Source organism: Hyperolius riggenbachi, chromosome 3 (genome assembly GCF_040937935.1).
Source record: "Hyperolius riggenbachi isolate aHypRig1 chromosome 3, aHypRig1.pri, whole genome shotgun sequence".
Classification (NCBI taxonomy): Eukaryota; Metazoa; Chordata; class Amphibia; order Anura; family Hyperoliidae; genus Hyperolius; species Hyperolius riggenbachi.
In genome coordinates this window covers 485,813,178-485,833,962 of record NC_090648.1, presented here as the reverse complement: position 1 = coordinate 485,833,962, position 20,785 = coordinate 485,813,178, and the positions used below count along the sequence as shown (strand labels likewise).

The 20,785-nt window shown below is 46.8% G+C and overlaps 1 protein-coding gene and 1 pseudogene across 1 annotated transcript in view; both read left to right on the top strand.

The window, feature by feature from the left end:
* NDUFA9 (NADH:ubiquinone oxidoreductase subunit A9) overlaps nt 1-12,940 on the top strand; it is a 43,588-nt gene extending 30,648 nt beyond the window's left edge. Inside the window, exons 8-11 of the mRNA XM_068278134.1 lie at nt 685-761; nt 3,797-3,892; nt 10,006-10,072; nt 12,664-12,940. Of these exons, the coding sequence (XP_068134235.1) occupies nt 685-761; nt 3,797-3,892; nt 10,006-10,072; nt 12,664-12,831 (408 nt within the window). The 3' untranslated portion in view covers nt 12,832-12,940. The remainder of the gene's footprint in view (nt 1-684; nt 762-3,796; nt 3,893-10,005; nt 10,073-12,663) is intronic.
* On the top strand, nt 11,071-11,202 carry LOC137564658 (U2 spliceosomal RNA; annotated as a pseudogene).
* Nucleotides 12,941-20,785: the final 7,845 nt, after the last annotated feature.

The following is a 20,785-nucleotide window of genomic DNA, read 5'->3' as shown; positions in this document are numbered from 1 at the left end:
GAAACTCAGGAGGAGGGTCTGGGAGCAGCTAACCTGACAGTTACATAGTTACAAAGTAAAAAAAAAAAGTGGGGGGAAAGGCTGCGCGTCCCTAAACACATGTTGCAATTGAATGGTTAATCGCACAGGCATACATCGCCCCTGTCAGACTGGAAAATGCATGCCCTGCATCCTAGACAAGTGCTAACCTTTATTAAACCATATTGGAAGCTATGCAAACCATATCGGAAGCTAAAGGTACTACATACTGTATACAAATCATTATATCATAATTTTATTTCGCTTCAGTGTCTCTTTAAGCTATTGGCAAATGAAAGGGATGAGCACTGAAAGGTGAAAATCGCACTTGTCCGTTAGGGTAAAAACCGCTTTGGGGTGAAGTATTTATAACCTGTTTTTTTCAGTAAATGACTTCTACCGCACATGGGAAATATTAGTGAATTTGGGGGGGAAAAAAGCGTAAGATACCGAATGCGGTGTTTTTCCAACCTAAATTATTTAACGGAACTGCCTTTAGTGAGTTGAGGCCATTGTCTACCAATTCTGTATTTTTTGTACCAACATCTATATTCCATGTTCCTCATAATCTGTATTGTTGTGAATTCCATGTTTATTACTCTTAACAGCGCCACAGAATATGTTTGTGCTATATAAACCTATAATAATTGTGTTTGCCCCCTTTAGGTGGTAGATGTGGCTAGAGCCCTGATTAATATCATCAATGACCCAGACTCTGCTGGGAAGACCTACGCCTTAGCCGGGTAAAGTGGACTCTTTTCTACAAAGCTCTCTGTTGCCAAAAGTACATGTTATGTATGTTGAAGCACACCTGAACTGAGGGATATTTATTATATTATTTATATAGTCCCAACCTCTCCTGTATCGCTGTACAATGTACAAACACCTGCAATGATGGGAAGCATGGATACATGAGCCCTTTAGCATACTGTACAATCAGGACAACCAGTGACACAAGTACAGATAGATATAGATATATATATGTATGTATGTGATTTCCATGCGTCCCTGTGTCAGTGCTTTTGCACTACTGCTCATGTCCAGCACTGACAGCCATTGGGACAGGACGCAAGACGGGCAAGGGGGCGGGGAGGATGGGAGTGTGTGTGTGCGCTGTATGTAATACTGTGGCGGTGACAGACCTAGGGCCTGTATATACACACACACACACACACACACACACACACACACACACACACACACACACACACACACACACACACACACACACACACACACACACACACACACACACACACACACACGATCCTATTATAGGATCCTCTGCCTCTAATACTTTTAGCCATAGCCCCTGAACTAGCATGCAGCAGATCAGGTGTTTCTGTCATTATTGTCAGATCTGACAAGATTAGCCGGCGGATGGACTGGTGAAGGGTGTGGCTTCTGCTGGGTGCACTGCATTGGATCACTGAAGTGGGGGGGGGGGGTGGGGGGCAGACAGTGAAAGTCACACTCTTTAGGTTGTGGTGGTGTCAGAGACGCTGTCAACTTTGCCACGGGGGGGGGGGGGGGGGGGGGCAGTGAGAGGTGGCACCCCTTAAGATGGTGGTAGGGGGAGGTCAGAAAAGCTGACAGCTTCAGGGTTGTGCAGAGGGGAAGAGAGAGGGGCACCCCCCCCCATCCAAGGCTATAAGTGGAAAGATTTAGTGCTGACTCGGGTATAAGGTGACCCTTACACTGTTATACTTTGAATCAGTCCTAGGTTTCTAGTTGAGTATATATGGTATGTTTAACCGGTTCGGCCTATCTGGACGAGCTTCCTCTTCCAGATAGGCACTGCTGCTCCCGCCGCATGGTGCGCGCGATCGGGCGCGCTCCCGCTGCTAGCCCCCCGATCAGTGAATGGGAATATAATTCCCATTCACCGATCTAACGTCCCCGCAGAAAATCCAATGCTTTCTATCCAGAGAGCGCGGTATTTCTGCCCCCAGGAAACTTCTCTGCTTTTTAGTTCCTGGATGCGAGATCGTTCGCATCCAGGACTTTTTTGACTGTAGCCATCTTGTGGCCAAATAGTAAACTGCACCCACATACATTTTTTAATTAAACAATTATTATTTTACATTTAAAATTAGCTTCCCTCCCACACCAAAAATTACCCACATACATTTTTTTATTAAAAAAAAAAAAATACCATAAAAAAAAACCAAAATCAACATAAATAGTTACCCAAGGGTCTGAACTTTTTAAATGTGCATGTCAAGAGAGTATGTTATTATATTTAAAATTATAAGCTTATAAATAGTGATGGACGCAAATTGAAAAAATGCACCTTTATTTCTAAATGAAATATCGGCACCATAAATTGTGATCGGGACATCGTTTAAACGGTGTAATAACCGGGACAGATGGGTAAATAAAATACATGAGTTTTAATTACGATAGCGTATATTAATTTCAAACAATAATGGCCAAAAACTGAGAAATAATATTTTTTTTTCATTTCTTTCTTAATCTTCCTGTTAAAATGGATTTAGAAAAAATAATTCTTAGCAAAATGTACTACACAAAGAAAGCCTAATTAGTGGCGGAAAAAACAAGCTATAGATCAATTCATTGTGATAAGTAGCAATAAAGTTATTGGCGAATGAATGGGAGGTGAACGTTGCTTGGATGCATGAGATTTTCAGCACTGCGGTGCTGAACCGGTTAAACCTATAATTCAGTCTGTTCTCTGTTCTTTTTTTTTTTTTTTTTTTTTTTTAAACACATTTCTGTTGAAGTGTAAAAGTAAACCAAGACATCACAAAGCACTAGAGGGGAGGTAAAATATGTCTATTTAAAGAGACTCTGAAGCGTTATTAAAAATCGCTTTTTACCTTCTAATGAACATGGGCATGTTTGCCCCTAAAACGCTGCTATCCTGCGGCAGAATGAGGGGTCTTTACCTCCCAAAGCCCCTCTGTTGTTCCCGGGCAGCGCCTCCTGTTGAGGTAGGGCTAATGGCCGCAGCCCTGCCTCTCAGCGCGTCTATCAGCGCTGATCGCCGCCTCTCCCCGCCCCTCTCAGTCTTCCTTCACAGAGGGGGGCGGAGGAGTGGCGGAGATCCGTGGCTGATAGACGCGCATGAAGGCAGAGCTACAGCCATTAGCCCTGCCTCCATGAGCAGCAAAATCTACGACCAAGTTGGCCGTGGATTTTGCAGGGGGGGGATTTGGGGGGTAAAGACCCCTCATTCTGCCGCAGGATAGCAGCGTTTTAGCAGGGGCAAACATGCCCATGTTGAATATAGGGTAATAATGCTTCAGAGTCTCTTTAACGTGTACCTAAAGGGTAAAAAAAGGGTCCCTAGGGAGTACTTACCTCGGGAGGGGGAAGCCTCTGGATCCTAAAGAGGTTTCCTCCATCCTCCTAAGAGAGGATCCAGTGCCGGTAGCAAGTCCGGTCTCCTGCGCAGGCGCAAACAGCTCGCGGGAAAATGGACCTGATTGGGCCCGGCTATTTCTACCTGAGCCCGAACCTGAGCGGAGAGCCACTAGTAGCTGCATGTCCACGTCATCTGACGCATACTGTGCAGGTGTGGAAGAGCCGACCCCACCGTCGGGTCGCCATGATTGAGGCCGACCAGCGGGGATACCGAAAAGAATCGCCTCTGCGGCGAGGGACTGAGACGGCTGCGAGGGCCTGGAAGAATCCCCAGGTGAGTAAAAAATAGAATATATATTTCGCATTGGAAGTCCTTGAAGAGAATTAGCTTTATGTATGGCGGCGGTGTATATTCTGACATCTAACAGTGTTCCTATTTCCTGCTTTTCAGACCTCACCGCTACCTTCTCCATGACTTGGTGCAATACATCTATGGTGTTGCCCATAGACGCCTCATCATCTATCCTATGCCTCGTCCTCTCTACCAGTAAGTACGCCATAAATACACCTCATCATCTATCCTATGCCTTGTCCCCCTCTACCAGTAAGTACGCCATAAATACACCTCTTCATATATCCTATGCCTCGTCATCTCTACTAGTAAGTACGCCATAAATACACCTCATCATATGCTTCGTCCCCTCTACCAGTAAGTACGCCATAAAGACGCTTCTTCATATATCCTATGCCTCGTTCCCTCTACCAGTAAGTACGCCATCAGGACGCTTCTTCATATATCCTATGCCTCGTTCCCTCTACCAGTAAGTGCACCATAAAGACGCCTCCTCATCTATCCTATGCTTCGTCCTTTCTACCAGTAAGTATGCCATAAAGAAGCCTCTTCATATATCCTATGCCTCGTCCGCTCTACCAGTAAGTATGCCATAAGAACACCTCATCTATCCTATGCCTCGTCCCCTCTATCAGTAAGTATGCCATAAGGACGCCTCATCTATCCTATGCCTCGTCCACTCTACCAGTAAGTACGCCATAAGGATGCCTCATCTATCCTATGCCTCGTCCGCTCTACCAGTAAGTATGCCATAAGGACGCCTCATCTATCCTATGCCTCGTCTGCTCTACCAGTAAGTACGCCATAAGGACGCCTCATCTATCTTATGCCTCGTCCGCTCTACCAGTAAGTACGCCATAAGGACGCCTTATCTATCCTATGCCTCGTCCGCTCTACCAGTAAGTATGCCATAAGGATGCCTCATCTATCCTATGCCTCGTCCGCTCTACCAGTAAGTACGCCATAAGGATGCCTCATCTATCCTATGCCTCGTCCCCTCTTCCAGTAAGTACGCCATAAGGATGCCTCATCATCTGTCCTATGCCTCGTGCTTCTACCAGTAAGTACGCCATAAAGATGCCTCATAATCTATCCTATGCCTCGTCCCCTCTACCAGTAAGTGCGCCATAAAGACGCCTCATCTATCCTATGCCTCGTCCCCTCTACCAGTAAGTGCGCCATAAAGACGCCTTATCTATCCTATGCCTCGTCACCTCTACTAGTAAGTGCGCCATAAAGACGCCTCATCTATCCTCTGCCTCGTCCCCTCTACCAGTAAGTGCGCCATAAAGACGCCTCATCTATCCTATGCCTCGTCCCCTCTACCAGTAAGTGCGCCATAAAGACGCCTTATCTATCCTATGCCTCGTCCCCTCTACTAGTAAGTGCGCCATAAAGACGCCTCATCTATCCTCTGCCTCGTCCCCTCTACCAGTAAGTGCGTCATAAAGACGCCTCATCTATCCTATGCCTCGTCCCCTCTACCAGTAAGTGCGCCATAAAGACGCCTTATCTATCCTATGCCTCGTCCCCTCTACTAGTAAGTGCGCCATAAAGACGCCTCATCCATCCTCTGCCTCGTTCTCTCTACCAGTAAGTACACCATAATCTGCTGAATACCTCACTGCATCTCTTTCCCAATCACTTCAGTAAAAGTATAGACTGGGGGGGCATTTTTATATTTTTCTCCTATAAATTGTGACTGGATCACCTCCAGATTGGCTCTCCTTGTGGGCTTTTATCGCTATGTAGTGGTTTCCCATAGACTTGTGTTGTTATGACTGCACAAAACAGCAGTCTGAGCTTGTTGTGAGATATGGAAATTCATAGCTTGATGCACAGTGCAAGGGAAATATAAATATTTAAGATAATGTAAAAAAAAAAACATAGTTGTCTAAGGAGAGGGAAGGCTCTGGGTCCTATAGGTATACCTATGAAATCGGCGCTGGAGACTCGGGTGCAGGATACAGCCGTTATATGGCTAACCCTGCACAAGTTCCGGCAGCGGTAATTACTATTCCCCCTCCAGGTCCACATGGATGGTGGGGAATTATATAATTCGGCTTCCAGCTTTTGCTGGCGGCTGAATTACAGTGTTTTAAATGTAACTTCAGCTCTGTGTTCTTACAGCGTTGAAGTTACTCAGTGTGCGCTGCTATAGCCGTATTTCCTATTGCAGTCTATAGTGGCGCCGGCTGCGCCCAAATCTCCTGCACTGTTATTACAGCGCTTGTCCTATAGAGCCTTCCCGCTCCTTTTACAGTCCCATCATTCCAGCGCTGTCATCCCCAGTAGCAGTATCCGACCAATCGGTGGAGTACTGCTCTGTGCCGCAGCGGCAGGCTTCCAATGAAAGTCTCACGCTCCAGCGCTGTCACTCCCGTTTGAATTCCCCACCATGGGAGGCTTTGGGAGCCCGAGTGCTCCTGAAGACGGGCAGCTCTGTACTGCGCATGCGTGAGAGTGCGCGCCAGAACATGATGGTGCAGTATGGAGCCGCCTTTCTTCGGGAGCACTCGGACTTACGAAGACTTTCAAAGCTTCCCGCGGTGGCGCAGAGCAGTACTCGACCTATCTGTTGGATATTGCTACTGAGGATGGCAGCCCTGGAAGGAGAGGACCATGAGAGAAATGGAAAGGAAAATCTTATGCGGTTTCTAGAAAGCAGACTGTCTCAGATGTTTTAAGAAGGTGCGATTTCTTTTTGAATAACTGAAGCCAGGCAATAGAGAATCGGGCACTAGGCAACCTTAGGCCCCGTTTACACTTAATAAGTTGGTACGCATTAATATGCGTTAGTACGCGTTTGTGCGCGTTTTTTCCGTAGCAGTGCATTGTGAAAAAGATTTCAGTTAAAACGCGTTAAGTGTGACAGGTGCCATAGGAAAACATGGGCATTACTCTGAAAATCAGTTTTCTTTCAGTTATAACTGAGAGCTGCTGATTAACCACTTGAGGACCACAGTGGTAAACCCCCTCCCCCCCCCCCCCCTAAACACCAGGCTGTGTTTTGCATAATTGGCCACTGCAGCTTTAAGGCCAAGCTGCAGGACCGCACAACACAGCACACAAGTGATTCCCCTCTCCCCACCAACAGAGCTCTCTGTTGGTGGGGTCTGATGGCCCCCCAGTTGTTTGTTTGTTTGTTGTTTTTTTTTACAAAAAAATTTCTCTATTTATTTTTATTGAAAAAGTGTATTTTCTTATTAGTTTTCCCCCTGTCCCTCCCGCCAGCCAATCACTGCGATCGGCTGTCATAGGCTTCTGCCTATTCGAGCCGATCGCTCTCTTGTCCCCCAGGGGGACAGCCGAGTCACACGTCCAGCGCTGCTGCCGATCGCAGCGCTGTACATGTGAATAGATGGTGATCACGCCGTCTAACAGTCTCCCATTGCCGCTTGGAGACTAAAGAGGGTGCGGACCTCCGCCCCCCTAGGAGGAGATGTGCACGCAGCCTGCGCGCGATCTCCTGCAAAATGCAGCTCCAGGACTTGACGCCAATTGGCGTTAGGCGGTCCTGGGGCTGCCGCCACGGCCACGCCCATTGGCGTGGGGCGGTCGTTAAGTAGTTAAGTGTAAAAAGGGCTTAATGCTGGGTACACACTATGAGATTTTATGGTCAATTTACTGTCAGATCGATTATTTCCAAGATGTCCGATTTGATTTCCGAGCATTTTCCGATCGATTTCTGTTAACTTTAATAGGAAATCGATTGTAAAGCAAATCGGATATGTTGGAAATAAGCGATCTGACAGTAAATCGACCATAAAATCTCATAGTGTGTACCCAGCATTAGACTTTTATTATCCACTTATGGAAAAGCACAATATTAAAAGGCAGACTAGGAACAGCAGTGGGGGTACAGCTTGCGGCCCGACACCCTTTTGGCAGATTAGTTCCGCTTCGTCAGAGGCAAAAGGTCTCTTGTATTTAATATCTGTGTGTGAACACAGCCTTGAGATAATGGCCTGGTGGAAAAAAAAATGGATTTCTCACCCTATCAATACAATCCCATCCCCGTAAAAGAAAATCCCTACTCCACTGTATATCTAGTGACTGTCTCTTTACCGTGTCTCTGTAGTGGGTGGTCTCTAGCACTGCCTCTCGGGAAGGGGGCGGTCTCTTGCACTGCCTCTCGCAAAGGGGGCGGTCTCTTGCGCTGCCTCTCGGGAAGGGGGCGTCTCTTGCACTGCCGCTCGGGAAGGGGGCGGTCTCTTGCTCTGCCTCTTGGGAAGGGGGCGGTCTCTTGCTCTGCCTCTCTGGAAGGGGGCGGTCTCTTGCTTTGCCTCTGGGGAAGGGGGCGGTCTCTTGCTCTGCCTCTAGGGAAGGGGGCGGTCTCTTGCGCTGCTTCTCCTGAAGGGGGCGGTCTCTTGCCCTGCCTGTTGGGAAGGGGGCGGTCTCTTGCACTGCCTCTCGGGAAGGGGGTGGTCCCTTGCGCTGCATGTTGGGGAGGGGGCGTCTCTTGCGCTGCCTGTTGGGGAGGCGTGTTTTTTGCGCTGCCTCTCAGGAAGGGGGCTGTCTCTTGCTCTGCCTGTTGGGGAGGGGGGTCTCTTGCACTGCCTCTCGGGAAGGGGCGGCCTCTTGTGCTGCCTGTTGGGGAGGGGGCGTCTCTTGCACTGCCTCTCGGGAAGAGGACGGTCTCTTGCTCTGCCTGTTGGGAAATGCCGCACACCAAATACTTAACCCCTCCCTTTACCTTGTTGAAGGGGCAAATGGCTGTTACAGCTACTAGCACGCACTCTGTTTTCCATTTCTATAGGAGATTTAATGACAGGAGTACGGCATGTGGTCCACCTCTCAGGCGGTTGTATTTGGTGCGGGAGGTTGAGGGCATGGAGAAAATGACCCAAAACTTATCTCTCCTCAGCCCAACAAGTATTGCCGTGTCCCCCCAAGTTTAGCCCCACATTCTCAGTGGCATAAGGAAGCATATTAAAGTGAACACGAACTTGGAGGGATATGGCGACCGCCATATTTATCTCCTTTTACACAATACCAGTTGCCTAGCTGTCCTGCTGATCTATTTGGCTGCAGTAGTGTCTGAATCACACCAGAAACAAGCATGCAGCTAATCTTGTCACACTTCAATCAGAGCACCTGTTCAGAGTCTGTGGCTAAAAGTACTAAGGGCTCTTTCACATCAGAGCTTGCGTTGGAGAACGCTCAAAGCATACGTTTTGTTGTATGCGTTTTAATGCGTTTTGATATGCGTTGCAGTGCAGTGAGTGTGCGTTTTTAATCCGTTTTCAATGCGTTACAGCACATAGAAAAACGCAGGTAATTTTTTTTTCTTTTAGTTTTCAACTTTCTACATTGTTCCTCTGTTGCATTCTGGGACTGATTGCCTGCGTTAACGGATTAAAAACGCGCATTGTAACGCATAAAGCTAGCGTCGGCCGAAAAACTGCGCCTGGGTGCAGTGTAACGCAACGCACAAAAAGGCTGCGTTATATGTGAAAGCTAAAATGAAAGTCTATGGACTTTCATTTCACCTTGGGTAATGCAAACTTTACCCTTTGCGTTGAAACGCAGAAAATCTGCCCTAATGTAAAAGAGCCCTAAAAGCAGAGGATCAGCAGAACAGCCAGGCAACCTGCATTGTTTAAAGTGAATGTTTACCGGTAAAAAAAAGAAAGTCAGATACTCACCGAAGGAGAGGGAAGGCTCGGTCCTAATGAGCCTTCCTCCTCCTCTCCCAGTGCCCGGTCCTGCGCAGGATCCCCCGTGGCAGTATTCGACCAGTTCGGTCAAATACTGCCACTTCCGCATGTCTTCGGGAGCTTTCGGAAGGCTTCGGGAGCACTAGGGCTCTCGATGACGCGGCCGCTCCATACTACGCATGCGCGAGCGCCCTCTATGACGCACTCGCGCGTATGTAGTATGGAGCGGCCCGTCTTCGGAAGTCCGAGTGCTCCCGAAGACCTCCGAAGTCCCTGCGGCGGCGGAAGCGAACGGGGGAGCCAGCGCAGCACCGAGGGCACCGGGAGAGGAGAGGGAAGGCTCATTAGGACCGAGCCTTCCCTCTCCTTAGGTGAGTATCTGACTTTTTCTTTAAACGGTACCCATTGGCTTTAAAAATAAATATGGCAGGCACGGACCTGCCACCACTAACCTTTCAGCAATTCCCACAATTATCGATTATAATAATATAAAGATATGAGCTGTACACTTTTGCTTCCCAGTAGCAGATAAAGCTATTGACCAGCCCAACCAGGTTTTCCGTATTACTTATATTCTCCATAATAAGTCCAGCCTGCTCTGTTTGCTGATGGATTTTGTAGCATTTTTACCTCTCGTCTCTTCTCCAGCTTAATAGCGCGGTCCTTTGAAATTAATCCTTTCGACAAATGGACGTCACGAGACAAAGTGGACCGAGTGAGTACAGTTATATATTCGCCATGGAAGTCACATGTCATAAGAGTTTGTGTATTTATGAATATACCAAAGATGAAGGGGAAAAAAAAGTTACAGAATCTGCCCACCGCTGTCCCCGCCTGCTTCCGCCCCCGACAGTTAAATACCCATTTTATTTTAACCACTTTTCGTCCCTGGTCATTTTCACAGTCCAGCTCAGTTCTGATTACTTTAGCAATAACTTTATCAATAACTATCACCACTAAATGATCTATATATTGTTTTTTTTTTTTTTTTAAGAGAACCCGAGGTGTGTTTAAAGAATGTTATCTGCATACAGAGGCTGGATCTGCCTATACAGCCCAGCCTCTGTTGCTATCCCAAACCCCACTAAGGTCCCCCTGCACTCTGCAATACCTCATAAATCACAGCCGTGCTGTGAGGCTGTGTTTACATCTGTAGTGTCAGTCTCTGCTGCTCCCCCGCCTCCTGCATAGCTCCGGTCCCTGCCCCCATCCCTTCCCTCCAATCAGCAGGGAGGGAAGGGATGCAGGCGGGGACTGGAGTTCTGCAGGAGGCGGGGTGAGCAGCAGACTGACACTATAGAGATAAACACAGCCAGCTCTGACAAGCTGTTTGTCAGCAGCGTGGCTGTGATTTATGAGGGATTGCAGAGTGCAGGGGGACCTTAGTGGGGTTTGGGATAGCAACAGAGGCTGGGCTGTATAGGCAGATCCAGCCTCTGTATGCAGATAATATTCTTCAAACCCATCTCTGGTTCTCTTTCAGGACAAATTAGGCTTTTTGTGGCGGATAGTTGTTTTCAGTAATTACCTTATTTTCTATGCATTTTAAAATGAAAATAATGGAGAAAAAAGTTAAAAAAATACACAATTTATCCACTTTCATACATTCTAGCTTTAATGTAAACAGTCCTATTGTACATTAAACCCACACATTTTATTTGTCAATCTCCGGTTTATTTAGAACAGTTCTTTTGTTTTGATAATGTATTAGTAACACATTCTCGGCCTTTTGGCTAAGATCAAGTGTAGTATCTGTTCTTGAAATTTTTGGGGGGACCTGGAGGGATGGCACTGTGGCAGGGTGTCCTTCCTGGTCGTAATTCCCAGGGACTGATGGAATGGATCTATACCATGGTCGAGGCTGAATGGCTGAGGGCTTTGCTTAGGCGTACTGCCCCTGGAAGTGGCGCTCCAGGTGCACCTGAAAAAACCTGAGATGTGGCAGATCTCAGGCGGAAGTAGGGTGCTTTGGTCTGTACTGCCCATATGCATCGCCAACTAATGCAGCTCCCCGGCCTTTTGGCTAGGGAGAGTGCGGAATTTTTATCACTCCGGCCGCAAGGTCGGGGCCAGCTTGCTGGCACCGGGGACTTCGGTTCCCACCCGGCTCCCTGTCGGGGCAGCCACCCGGACCATGTGGGATGCCACATGGCCAGGCCCTTTGGGTAACCACTGGGCACAGTAGGGGTCCTCCTCGGAGGACTCCAGGATCCTTCAACCCCTCGGGTGTTGGAGGATGCCACCCCCTGAGCCGATGGGAACAACCGGAAGGGCCCTGCTGTATTGTGGGGCCCGTGGCTACTCGTGCACGTTTTGTGGGGGTGCTTTAGGGCACTCACGCTTTTTCCGTGCATGGGGCTAATAGCCTTGCTGACCGGGACTCCTGTTGCATGCAACAGGAGCCAAGACAAGCTAAAAAAAAAAAAAAATTAGTAACACATTGTATACACTACCTAAAGGTACATACACACGTCTGATTTTGTCTGCTAACGACGGGACGTTGGCTGTCAAATCGGGCGTGTGTACAGTCCGTCATTCAGCTGATAAGACTGGACTTGAGCGATTTTGCTTGGCGGATTGCTCAATTCCCGTCTTATCAGCTGAACGACAGACTGTACACACGCCCGATTTGACGTCCGAACGTCCCGTCGTTTGGACGTCCAAAAGACGGGTCGTTTGTGAAAATCAGATTTGTGTACGAGCCTTAATTGTTACATTTGTCTGCTCCTAAAATGTTTTTTTTTTCCACTTGTTAATTCATTAGGCTTGCCATTGAATTCTCTTTCATTCTGTTACAACTGTATAGCATTTTTCTCAGCTCAGAGATAACTAAACAGTGTTCTCTAGGATTTTGTAGGGAAGAGAGTGCAGAGACTTATTTTAAGGTCATGGCGCTTCAACTGGTTAATAGGTTTTCATGATGATAGATTGCACAACAAAAGTGGGCGGAGGAGCAGACCATACAGCAAATGAATCCGCCCACTTTGCACTGCAGTCTATCTGAGCCTAGCGGTGGTGAGGGGGTGGGGTCTGTGATGTCACTGGCGGGGGGCTGAGGCAGACAGGGGCGCAGGGCAGCACAAGCTGTTACGACACCGGCCCTGTAATTACCCAGCCGGCTAATTTTTCATGCCACCTGGCTAGAAAAAGCTTCTGGGGAGAACACTGAAGGGCGTTTGTGGCTTTTGCAGTCGGCATAACTTCTGGATTGTAGGGCTGTGTAGAATAACTTGTTAGGAGAGTTGTACTTTTATCACACACACACAGCAGTACGCCTATAACACACGTCTCGTCCTTATCCTCCAGTTTCACACCACAGACAGGAAGTTCCCTGATCTCCCCGGCCTGGAAGATCTGGACATCACTCCTACGCCGCTGGAGCAGAAGGCCATCGAGGTCCTGCGCCGTCACCGCAGATACCGCTGGTTGGACGCTGAGCTGGAAGCGGTCAAGCCAGCCACCCCTGTGAACTGATAACGGGTCCCTGGGGCTCCCTTCCGAGTCTCTGCTCCACCCATCCTTCTTGTGTTTATGGAAATATCTGATTACACCTCCTGTGTACATAAATAAAGTATTCTATAGAGCTGTCGTCTGCTCCCCCATTCTCTGGAAATCCTGTGTGAAGAAATACGACCCAGAGCTTTGCTGATACACCGTGAACCAGTTCACTGGCATTGGTTTCCATTCCATATCGGGGCAGGAGGAGGGGTGAGAAACAATAGCTGACAAATGTATATGTATTCAACTAAACCACAAATAATACAGTCAATGCCATTATGTTAAAGGACAACTGAAGCGAGAGGGATATGGAGGCTGCCATATTTATTTCCTTTTAAGCAATACCAGTTGCCTGGCAGCCCTGCTGATCTTCTGCCTCATACTTTTAGCCATAGCCCCTGAACAAGCATGCAGCAAATCAGATGTTTCTGACATTATTGTCAGATCTGACCAGATTAGCTGCATGCTTGTTTCTGGTGGTATTCAGAGACTACTGCAGCCAAATAGACCATCTGGGCTGCCAGGCAACTGATATTGTTTAAAAGGAAATAAATATGGCAGCCTTCATATTCCTATCACTTCAGGTTCCCTTGAAAATGGACCTTAACTCATGCACAGGACAAAGGAAAACGGGTTACTCAACCCTGTTTGTGTTTACAGTGAAGAGCCAGTCTTATTCCCCTTCAGCTGCAGGAAATCAAAACTGTAATTTGACCTCTCAGCTGTGTCACCTCGGCAGAGCAGCTAATTTGTAAACACAGAATGTTAACCCTTTGGTCTGCTTCCATGAAAGCAGGAAGAACACTGCAGATTTATTGCGGGATTTGTTTTAGCTGCAACAAAGAATTTTCTTTTTGTTTAAAGTTTATTATGCTGTTGCTTATATTTTAGAGCAGAGAGGAAGTTCTGAGTTCAGGTCCGCTTTAAGACATCTTCCAGCTTCCTGATTTCCTCTTTTCAGGCTGAGGTGCTTCTAATCACTCCTCACTGATTTCCTGTGAGCTGCAAGTCCTGCCTCCTCCTGTAGATAAATGGTTTCAGAGCTGCTGTAGAATGTATTCTGGCACCGTTGTCCTTATTGTGGGTATCACATGTTACTCCTGCTGTACCCGCTCACAGGAGAGGAAGCGGGCTGCATTGCATTTAGAAGCACATCTGGCCCATAAAATAGATATTCTGTTCACTGTATTCCTTCTATCTGCTGTTTATATTCACTTGTCATCCTGATCGCTATTAAAGGGACACTATGGTGAAAAATTGTAAAATTTTAAATATGTGCAAACATACAAATAAGAAGTACATTTTTTCCAGAGTAAAATGAGCCATAAATTACTTTTCTCCTATGTTGCTGTCACTTACAGTAGGTAGTAGAAATCTGACAATACCGACAGGTTTTAGACTAATCCATCTCTTCATAGGGGATTCTCAGGAAGGCGTTTATTCTTTATAAAGATATTCCCTTAGGGCTCAAACCCACTAGAGCGATTTTCTGAGTGTTTAGGGAGCGATTCAAACCGCTAGCGATTTCCCTGAAGCTAATGGATGGGCTAAATTCCACTGGAGCGATTGCGATTACCAAAACGCAGGACATGCAACATTTTTCGCGATTAGCGTTTCTGCAATATAAAGTATATAAACGTTGGCATAATCGCTCAACACCTGCACAGAGCGATTTTGCTAACGTTTTGAAGTTACTGTACACTGTAACAAAATTAAAATTAATTGAAAGGACCAGTCAGAATTAAAACCGCTAATCGCTACACAACCGCTGGCAAATTCAATACACTTTTTAAAATCGCTCATGAAACCGCTCATGAAATCGCTTGCAAACCGCTCATACAAAACGCTAGCAATTGCGATTAGCGATAGCGTTTTGTAGTGGGTTCCAGGCCTAAAAAGGATTTAAACAATGATGCTGGCCAGCTTCCCTGCTCCTCGCTACACAGTTTTTTGGCAGCTGGACAGAGCAACTGCCATTCACTAAGTGCTTTTGAAAATAAATAAAACCCTGAGAATCCCCCATGAAGAGATGGACTAGTCCAAAACCTGTCACTTCTGTCAGATTTGTACTACCTACTGTATGTGACAGCAACATAGGAGAAAAGTAATTTACGGCTCATTTTACTCTGGAAAAAAACGTACTTCTTGTTTGTATATGTTTGCACATATTTAAAATTTTATAATTTTTCACCATAGTGGTCCTTTAAAATGAATATGGTGAAATAAAGATTGGCCACTAGGTGGCAGTCTTAGCTTGTAAGCAGAAGGTACCATTGCCTGCCAAGTATTGAAATCTCAGATTGTACTGCCTCCTGATTGGACTTCTTGCCTCTGCCAGGTGTCCATGCTAAGAGTCCTGTTCCCAAATAGCTCTGCCAGGTCACCGGAACCAACTAAAGCTACATTTGTCAACCTCTTTAGCTTTGAGGAACTCTTCCAAAAGATCTCAGATCCTGTACATAAAATCATATGTACATCCCACATGACTTTCATCAGTACAGCAGAATCCCTTTATACCGGTAAATTACACTATAGTGCTGGATCTTAATTCAGTGAATGATTTGGAGTCATTTTTTTTTTTCAACTCTTCAGCAAGCGAGTACAGACAGTGTCTAAGGTGGACCAAAATGCACAGTGCTCAATATGCAGGGATTTGTATGCAATAATCATGCAACAGCTTACACAGGTAGCATAGGTCTCACCAGGTAATACAGATGCAGTACTGATAGTGTGCGCCTGCGTCCATATTTCTGTGCACCCTGGATGATACTGTAGTGTTGGAGCCATGCACAAGCAAGTCACAGATGACAGGCAATTCCCTCAGTAATCAGGCAGCACCTTACACAGGAAGCTTAGGTCTCACTTGCTGGTGCTTTTGAGGTAATTCCTGCAGGCCCAGAGTAGTGTGCAGATAGTGAGCAGGCTGCAAGTGGCTGTCAGCCTGACCACAGCTCATGGGTCTGCGACCGACGTTTGACACATGCTCCCACCCACTTTCCACTATAGCCAGATACAGAATACCACTGGGACCAGAAAATAGGTTTACTAAACCACAAGTTCTTTTATATCAGCGTTTACTATACCAGGCATTAATGCCATATACTTATGAGGCCTGGCCGGGACCTGGACATTTAGTTTACTTTACCCAAATGTTTACTGTTTATTATATCAGAGTTACTATAATGAAATTATACTGCACAATAACCATCATTGCCCTCATGTATCTAGTGAGCATTTGCCCATTATACATAGTGCAGCCACCATTGCACCATATACACTCACCTAAAGGATTATTAGGAACACCATACTAATATGGTGTTTTTATTTCGCTTTCAGAACTGCCTTAATTCTATGTGGCATTGATTTTGGTGCTGTAAGCATTCGTTATAAATGTTGGCCCATATTGATAGGATAGCATCTTGCAGTTGATGGAGCATTATGGGATGCACATCCTGGGCACGAAGCTCCCGTTCCATCACATCTCAAAGATGCTCTATTGGGTTGAGATCTGGTGACTTTGGGGGCTATTTTAGTACAGTGAACTCCTTGTCATGTTCAAGAAACCAATTTGAAATGAATCAAGCTTTGTGACATGATGCATTATCCTGCTGGAAGTAGCCATCAGAGGATGGGTACATGGTGGTCATGAAGGGATCGACATGGTCAGAAACCATGCTCAGGTAGCTTGTGGCATTTAAACGAGGCCCAATTGGCACTAAGGGGCCTAAAGTGTGCCAAGAAAGCACCCCCCACACCATTACACCACCACCACCAGCCTGCGCAGTGGTAACCAGGCATGATGGATCCATGTTCTCATTCTGTTTATGCCAAATTCTTACTCTATCTAGACTCATCAGACCAGGCAACATTTTTCCAGTCTTCAATTGTACAATTTTGGTGAGCTCGTGCAAATTGTAGCCTCTTTTTCCTATTTATAGTGGAGATGAATGGTACCTGGTGGGGTCTTCTGCTGTTGTAGCCAATCCGTCTCAAGGTTGTGCATGTTGTGGCTTCACAAATGCTTTGCTGCATACCTCGGTTGTAACAAGTGGTTATTTCAGTCAACGTTGCTCTTCTATCAGCTTGAATCAGTCGGCCTATTCTCCTCTGACCTCTAACATCAACAAGGCATTTTCGCCCACAGGCCTGCCGCATCCTGGATGTTTTTCCCTTTTCACACCATTCTTTGTAAACCCTAGAAATGGTTGTGCATGAAAATCCCAGTAACTGAGCAGATTCTGAAATACTCAGACCGGCACCAGCAACCATGCCATGCTCAAAATTGGTTAAATCACCTTTCTTTCCCATTCTGATATTCACTTTGGAGTTTAGGAGATTGTCTTGACCAGGACCACACCCCTAAATACATTGAAGCTACTGCCATGTGATTGGTTGATTAGATAAATGCATTAAAGAGAAATTGAACAGGTGTTCCTAATAATCTTTTACGTGAGTGTATAACTTGGCTCCCACTACCACCCTCCTCTATGGCTTTAGGACTGTTCTGCATCCCCACAGTGCAGGCACCACCCACCAATCGTTCAGTGTGTGTACACTTTAATACTTGTATTGTAAACTAGCTGCAGTGTGTGCTGACCTCTGCTGCCCCCAGTATGTACAGTATAAGCTGTTACTCTGTACTCTTAGGGCCCTTTTACAATTAATCAGTTGCTCTCGGTTATAACTGAAAGGAAACTGATTTTAAAAGTAATGTCCATGTTTTCCTATGGCACCTTTCACACTTAACGCGTTTTAAAGGAGTCATCAGACAATCCTAAAGAAAATAAGTGCTACTTACCGGGGGCTTCCTCCAGCCCCAAGCTCCCAGCACGTCCTTCGCCGCAGATCTCCCTTCAGCCGTTTGCCGCAGCTCCGTCCCGGTCCCCGGCGATGTCAATCACCGCCACGTGGGCTGGAGCGGACTGCAAGTTGTCCCCTGGGTATGCTTCACTGTCTGGCCCGCAAAGACTTCTACATCATTTTATGTATACTCCGGCCCCCCAGCAGTCTGAAGTATGTTGACCCAGCCCTCGACCAAAAACGTGTGGGGACCCCTGATATAAACTGTTACTCTGTGCCTGTACTGATAGTAAACTAGCTGCAGTGTGTGCTGATCTCTGCTGCCTACAGTGTGAACACAGTATAAAGATGGCCATACATTTATCATTGTGTTTTTTCTTTTAATATTATATATCTTATTGCATTGATAGCTGGATGATTAAATCATTTGATTGAATGTGCTAGAAATCAATGCTGCTAAAGATTCCCGATCGCGCAGGATGGAAAATTTCATCTGACCAGCGGTCAGTTGGTAGAGCGCATTAATAGCAGCGTTTGATTCACTGGCCGACTGTAGTGTTGTCCGGATCATGAACGATTCGGATCTTTGATCCGAATCTATTTTGTGAGTCGAATCATCCGAATCATCAAAATGAGTGATTCGGCTCGCAAAAGGGGCGGGGCCAGGAGCGACACTCCCCCCTCTCAGCAGGGTCCTGGAAGCAGAGCAGAGATGGATCGCTCTGTTGGATGGGAGCCAGCCTTGCAGGGAGACAGGTAGATAAGAGAGAGGGGACATGGGGCCACTGCCAGATATGTGTAGAGCACACATACTGGCTGAAACGTGCTGCTCATTATAGGCTGTCTGTTCCGTAGTTGAGCAAAGTAAACACATTGGAAGCTTTTGGCTCAGCACAGCTCAGTAACTTTGCAGGCACTGTGATTGCAGCGCAATATGATCCTCCTGCACTTGCTCTAAACAGCTACACTTCACTTCTGGGAATGCTTTGGGGAATGCTTTCTTTCACTGTGCGACACAGATGAACATATAGGTGAAATATATGTAAAGCATAATGATTGCAGCATGTGGGTATTGTGTGCAAGCAAACATTTCTGCTCTCTGCTCGTCCTTCCTCCCATCTCTGTCCACTCCCTGCCCTCTGTCCATCTTCTCGCCTTCTCTGTGTGTCCACCCCCCTCCCCTTCTCCTGTCCACAGCAGGGAAAGACCTGTCCTGCTGTTCATTTCACCCCCCCGAATGCTTCGGTAGTAAAATGATCCGAGATTCGGATCAAAGATCCGGATCTTTTCAATAATCCGATTCGAATCATCCGGATCATTGAAAAGATCCGAACTTCCCATCTCTAGCCGACTGAGCTACTCTCATCTGTCCTCAGCGCGCTTTCAGTCTCTTCACTCCCCGCTGGCTGCGTCTTTCTCTCTCTTCACTTCCGTGTCCTGGGATGTCCCAAATGCTAGAGGCCTCTAGTGGTCACATAAGGTACTGCCACAGTGCCCCCAGTATTTGACCTCAGCGTTATTATGTTACGCTGGCACCCTGGGACTTGGGAAGAGATAGGCAGGCACAGATTTTCCATATTTCATCTATCTATTATAATCTGTGTACAGTGAGTGGAGGGATTCGAGCAGATAGATCGCTCTGTTCAATTTGAGAGGGATCTATCTGTTGGCCATATCAATCAGTATATGGCCACCTTAAAGTGAACCTGAGGTGAGAGGGAAAGGGAGGCTGCCATATTTAATTTATGTTGAACAATACCAGTTGCCTGGCAGTTCAGCTGAACTATTTTGCTGAAGTAGTGTCTGAACTACACCAGAAATCAGGCCCGTTTTGTATGGGTGGGTGGGTGACCGCCTGGGGCGCTATGAGGGACGTAGTGCAATAAAGGAAGAGGAGGGACTTAGATGCCAGGAGAGGGACCAGACTCATCCCTCCCTCTCCTTGGCTCCCCCTCCGTGCTCCCTCTCCATTAAAGAGATGTCCGGCGGCGGAGTGTTAGCTATTACTCTCCTCCCGGGCTCCAGGCGATGCTCACCTGCCGCTCTGTACGCACTGCTCGCAGGAAGTAATAGTCTACTTCCTGTGAGTGGCACTATGTAGAGCAGCCCGGCGGCAAATTAAATCCGCTTGGAGGCCGGAAGGTGAGTAATAGCTAACATACCGCCGCCGGACATCTCTTCAATGGAGGGGGACCTGAGGAGAGTGAGTGAGGGAGGAGTTGAGTCCCTCTCCCAGTGGATGAGTTGCATTGTGTCGCTGCTCCCACCTACTCTATATTGCCACAGCCTGTGGCGGGGGGGGGGGGGGGGATTGACCTATGGCTGACTACCCTACTGGGGGCACCTGTGGCTGACTAACCTATACTGGGGGAACCTATGGCTGACTAACCTATACTGAGGAACCAATAGCTGGCTAACCTATACTGGGGCACCTATGCCAGGCTAACCTATACTGAAGGCACCTATGGCTGGCTAACCTATACTGGAGGCACCTATGGCTGGCTAACCTATACTGGGGGAACCTATGGCTGACTAACCTATACTGGAAGCACCTATGATTGGCTAACCTATACTGAGGAACCAATAGCTGGCTAACCTATACTGGGGCACCTATGGCTGGCTAACCTATACTGGGGGTACCTATGGCTGACCTATACTGGGGGCACCTATGGCTGACTAACCTATACAGGGGCATCTATGGCTGGCTAACCTATACTGAGGGAACCTATTGTTGGCTAACTTACTGAGGGGCACCTATGGCTGACTAGCCTATACTGAGGGGCACCTATGGCTGACTAACCTATACTGGAGGCACCTATGGCTGGCTAACCTACAGGATCTTCTCAAAAAATTAGCATACTGTGATAAAGTTCATTAGTTTCTGTAATGTACTGATAAACATTAGACTTTCATATATTTTAGATTCAAATACACTCAACTGAAGTAGTTCAAGCCTTTTATTGTTTTAATATTGATGATTTTGGCATACAGCTCATGAAAACCCAAAAATTCTATCTCAAAAAATTAGCATATTTCAACTGACCAATAAAAGAAAAGTGTTTTTAAAACAAAAAAAGTCAACCTTCAAATAATTATGTTCAGTTCTGCACTCAATACTTGGTCGGGAATC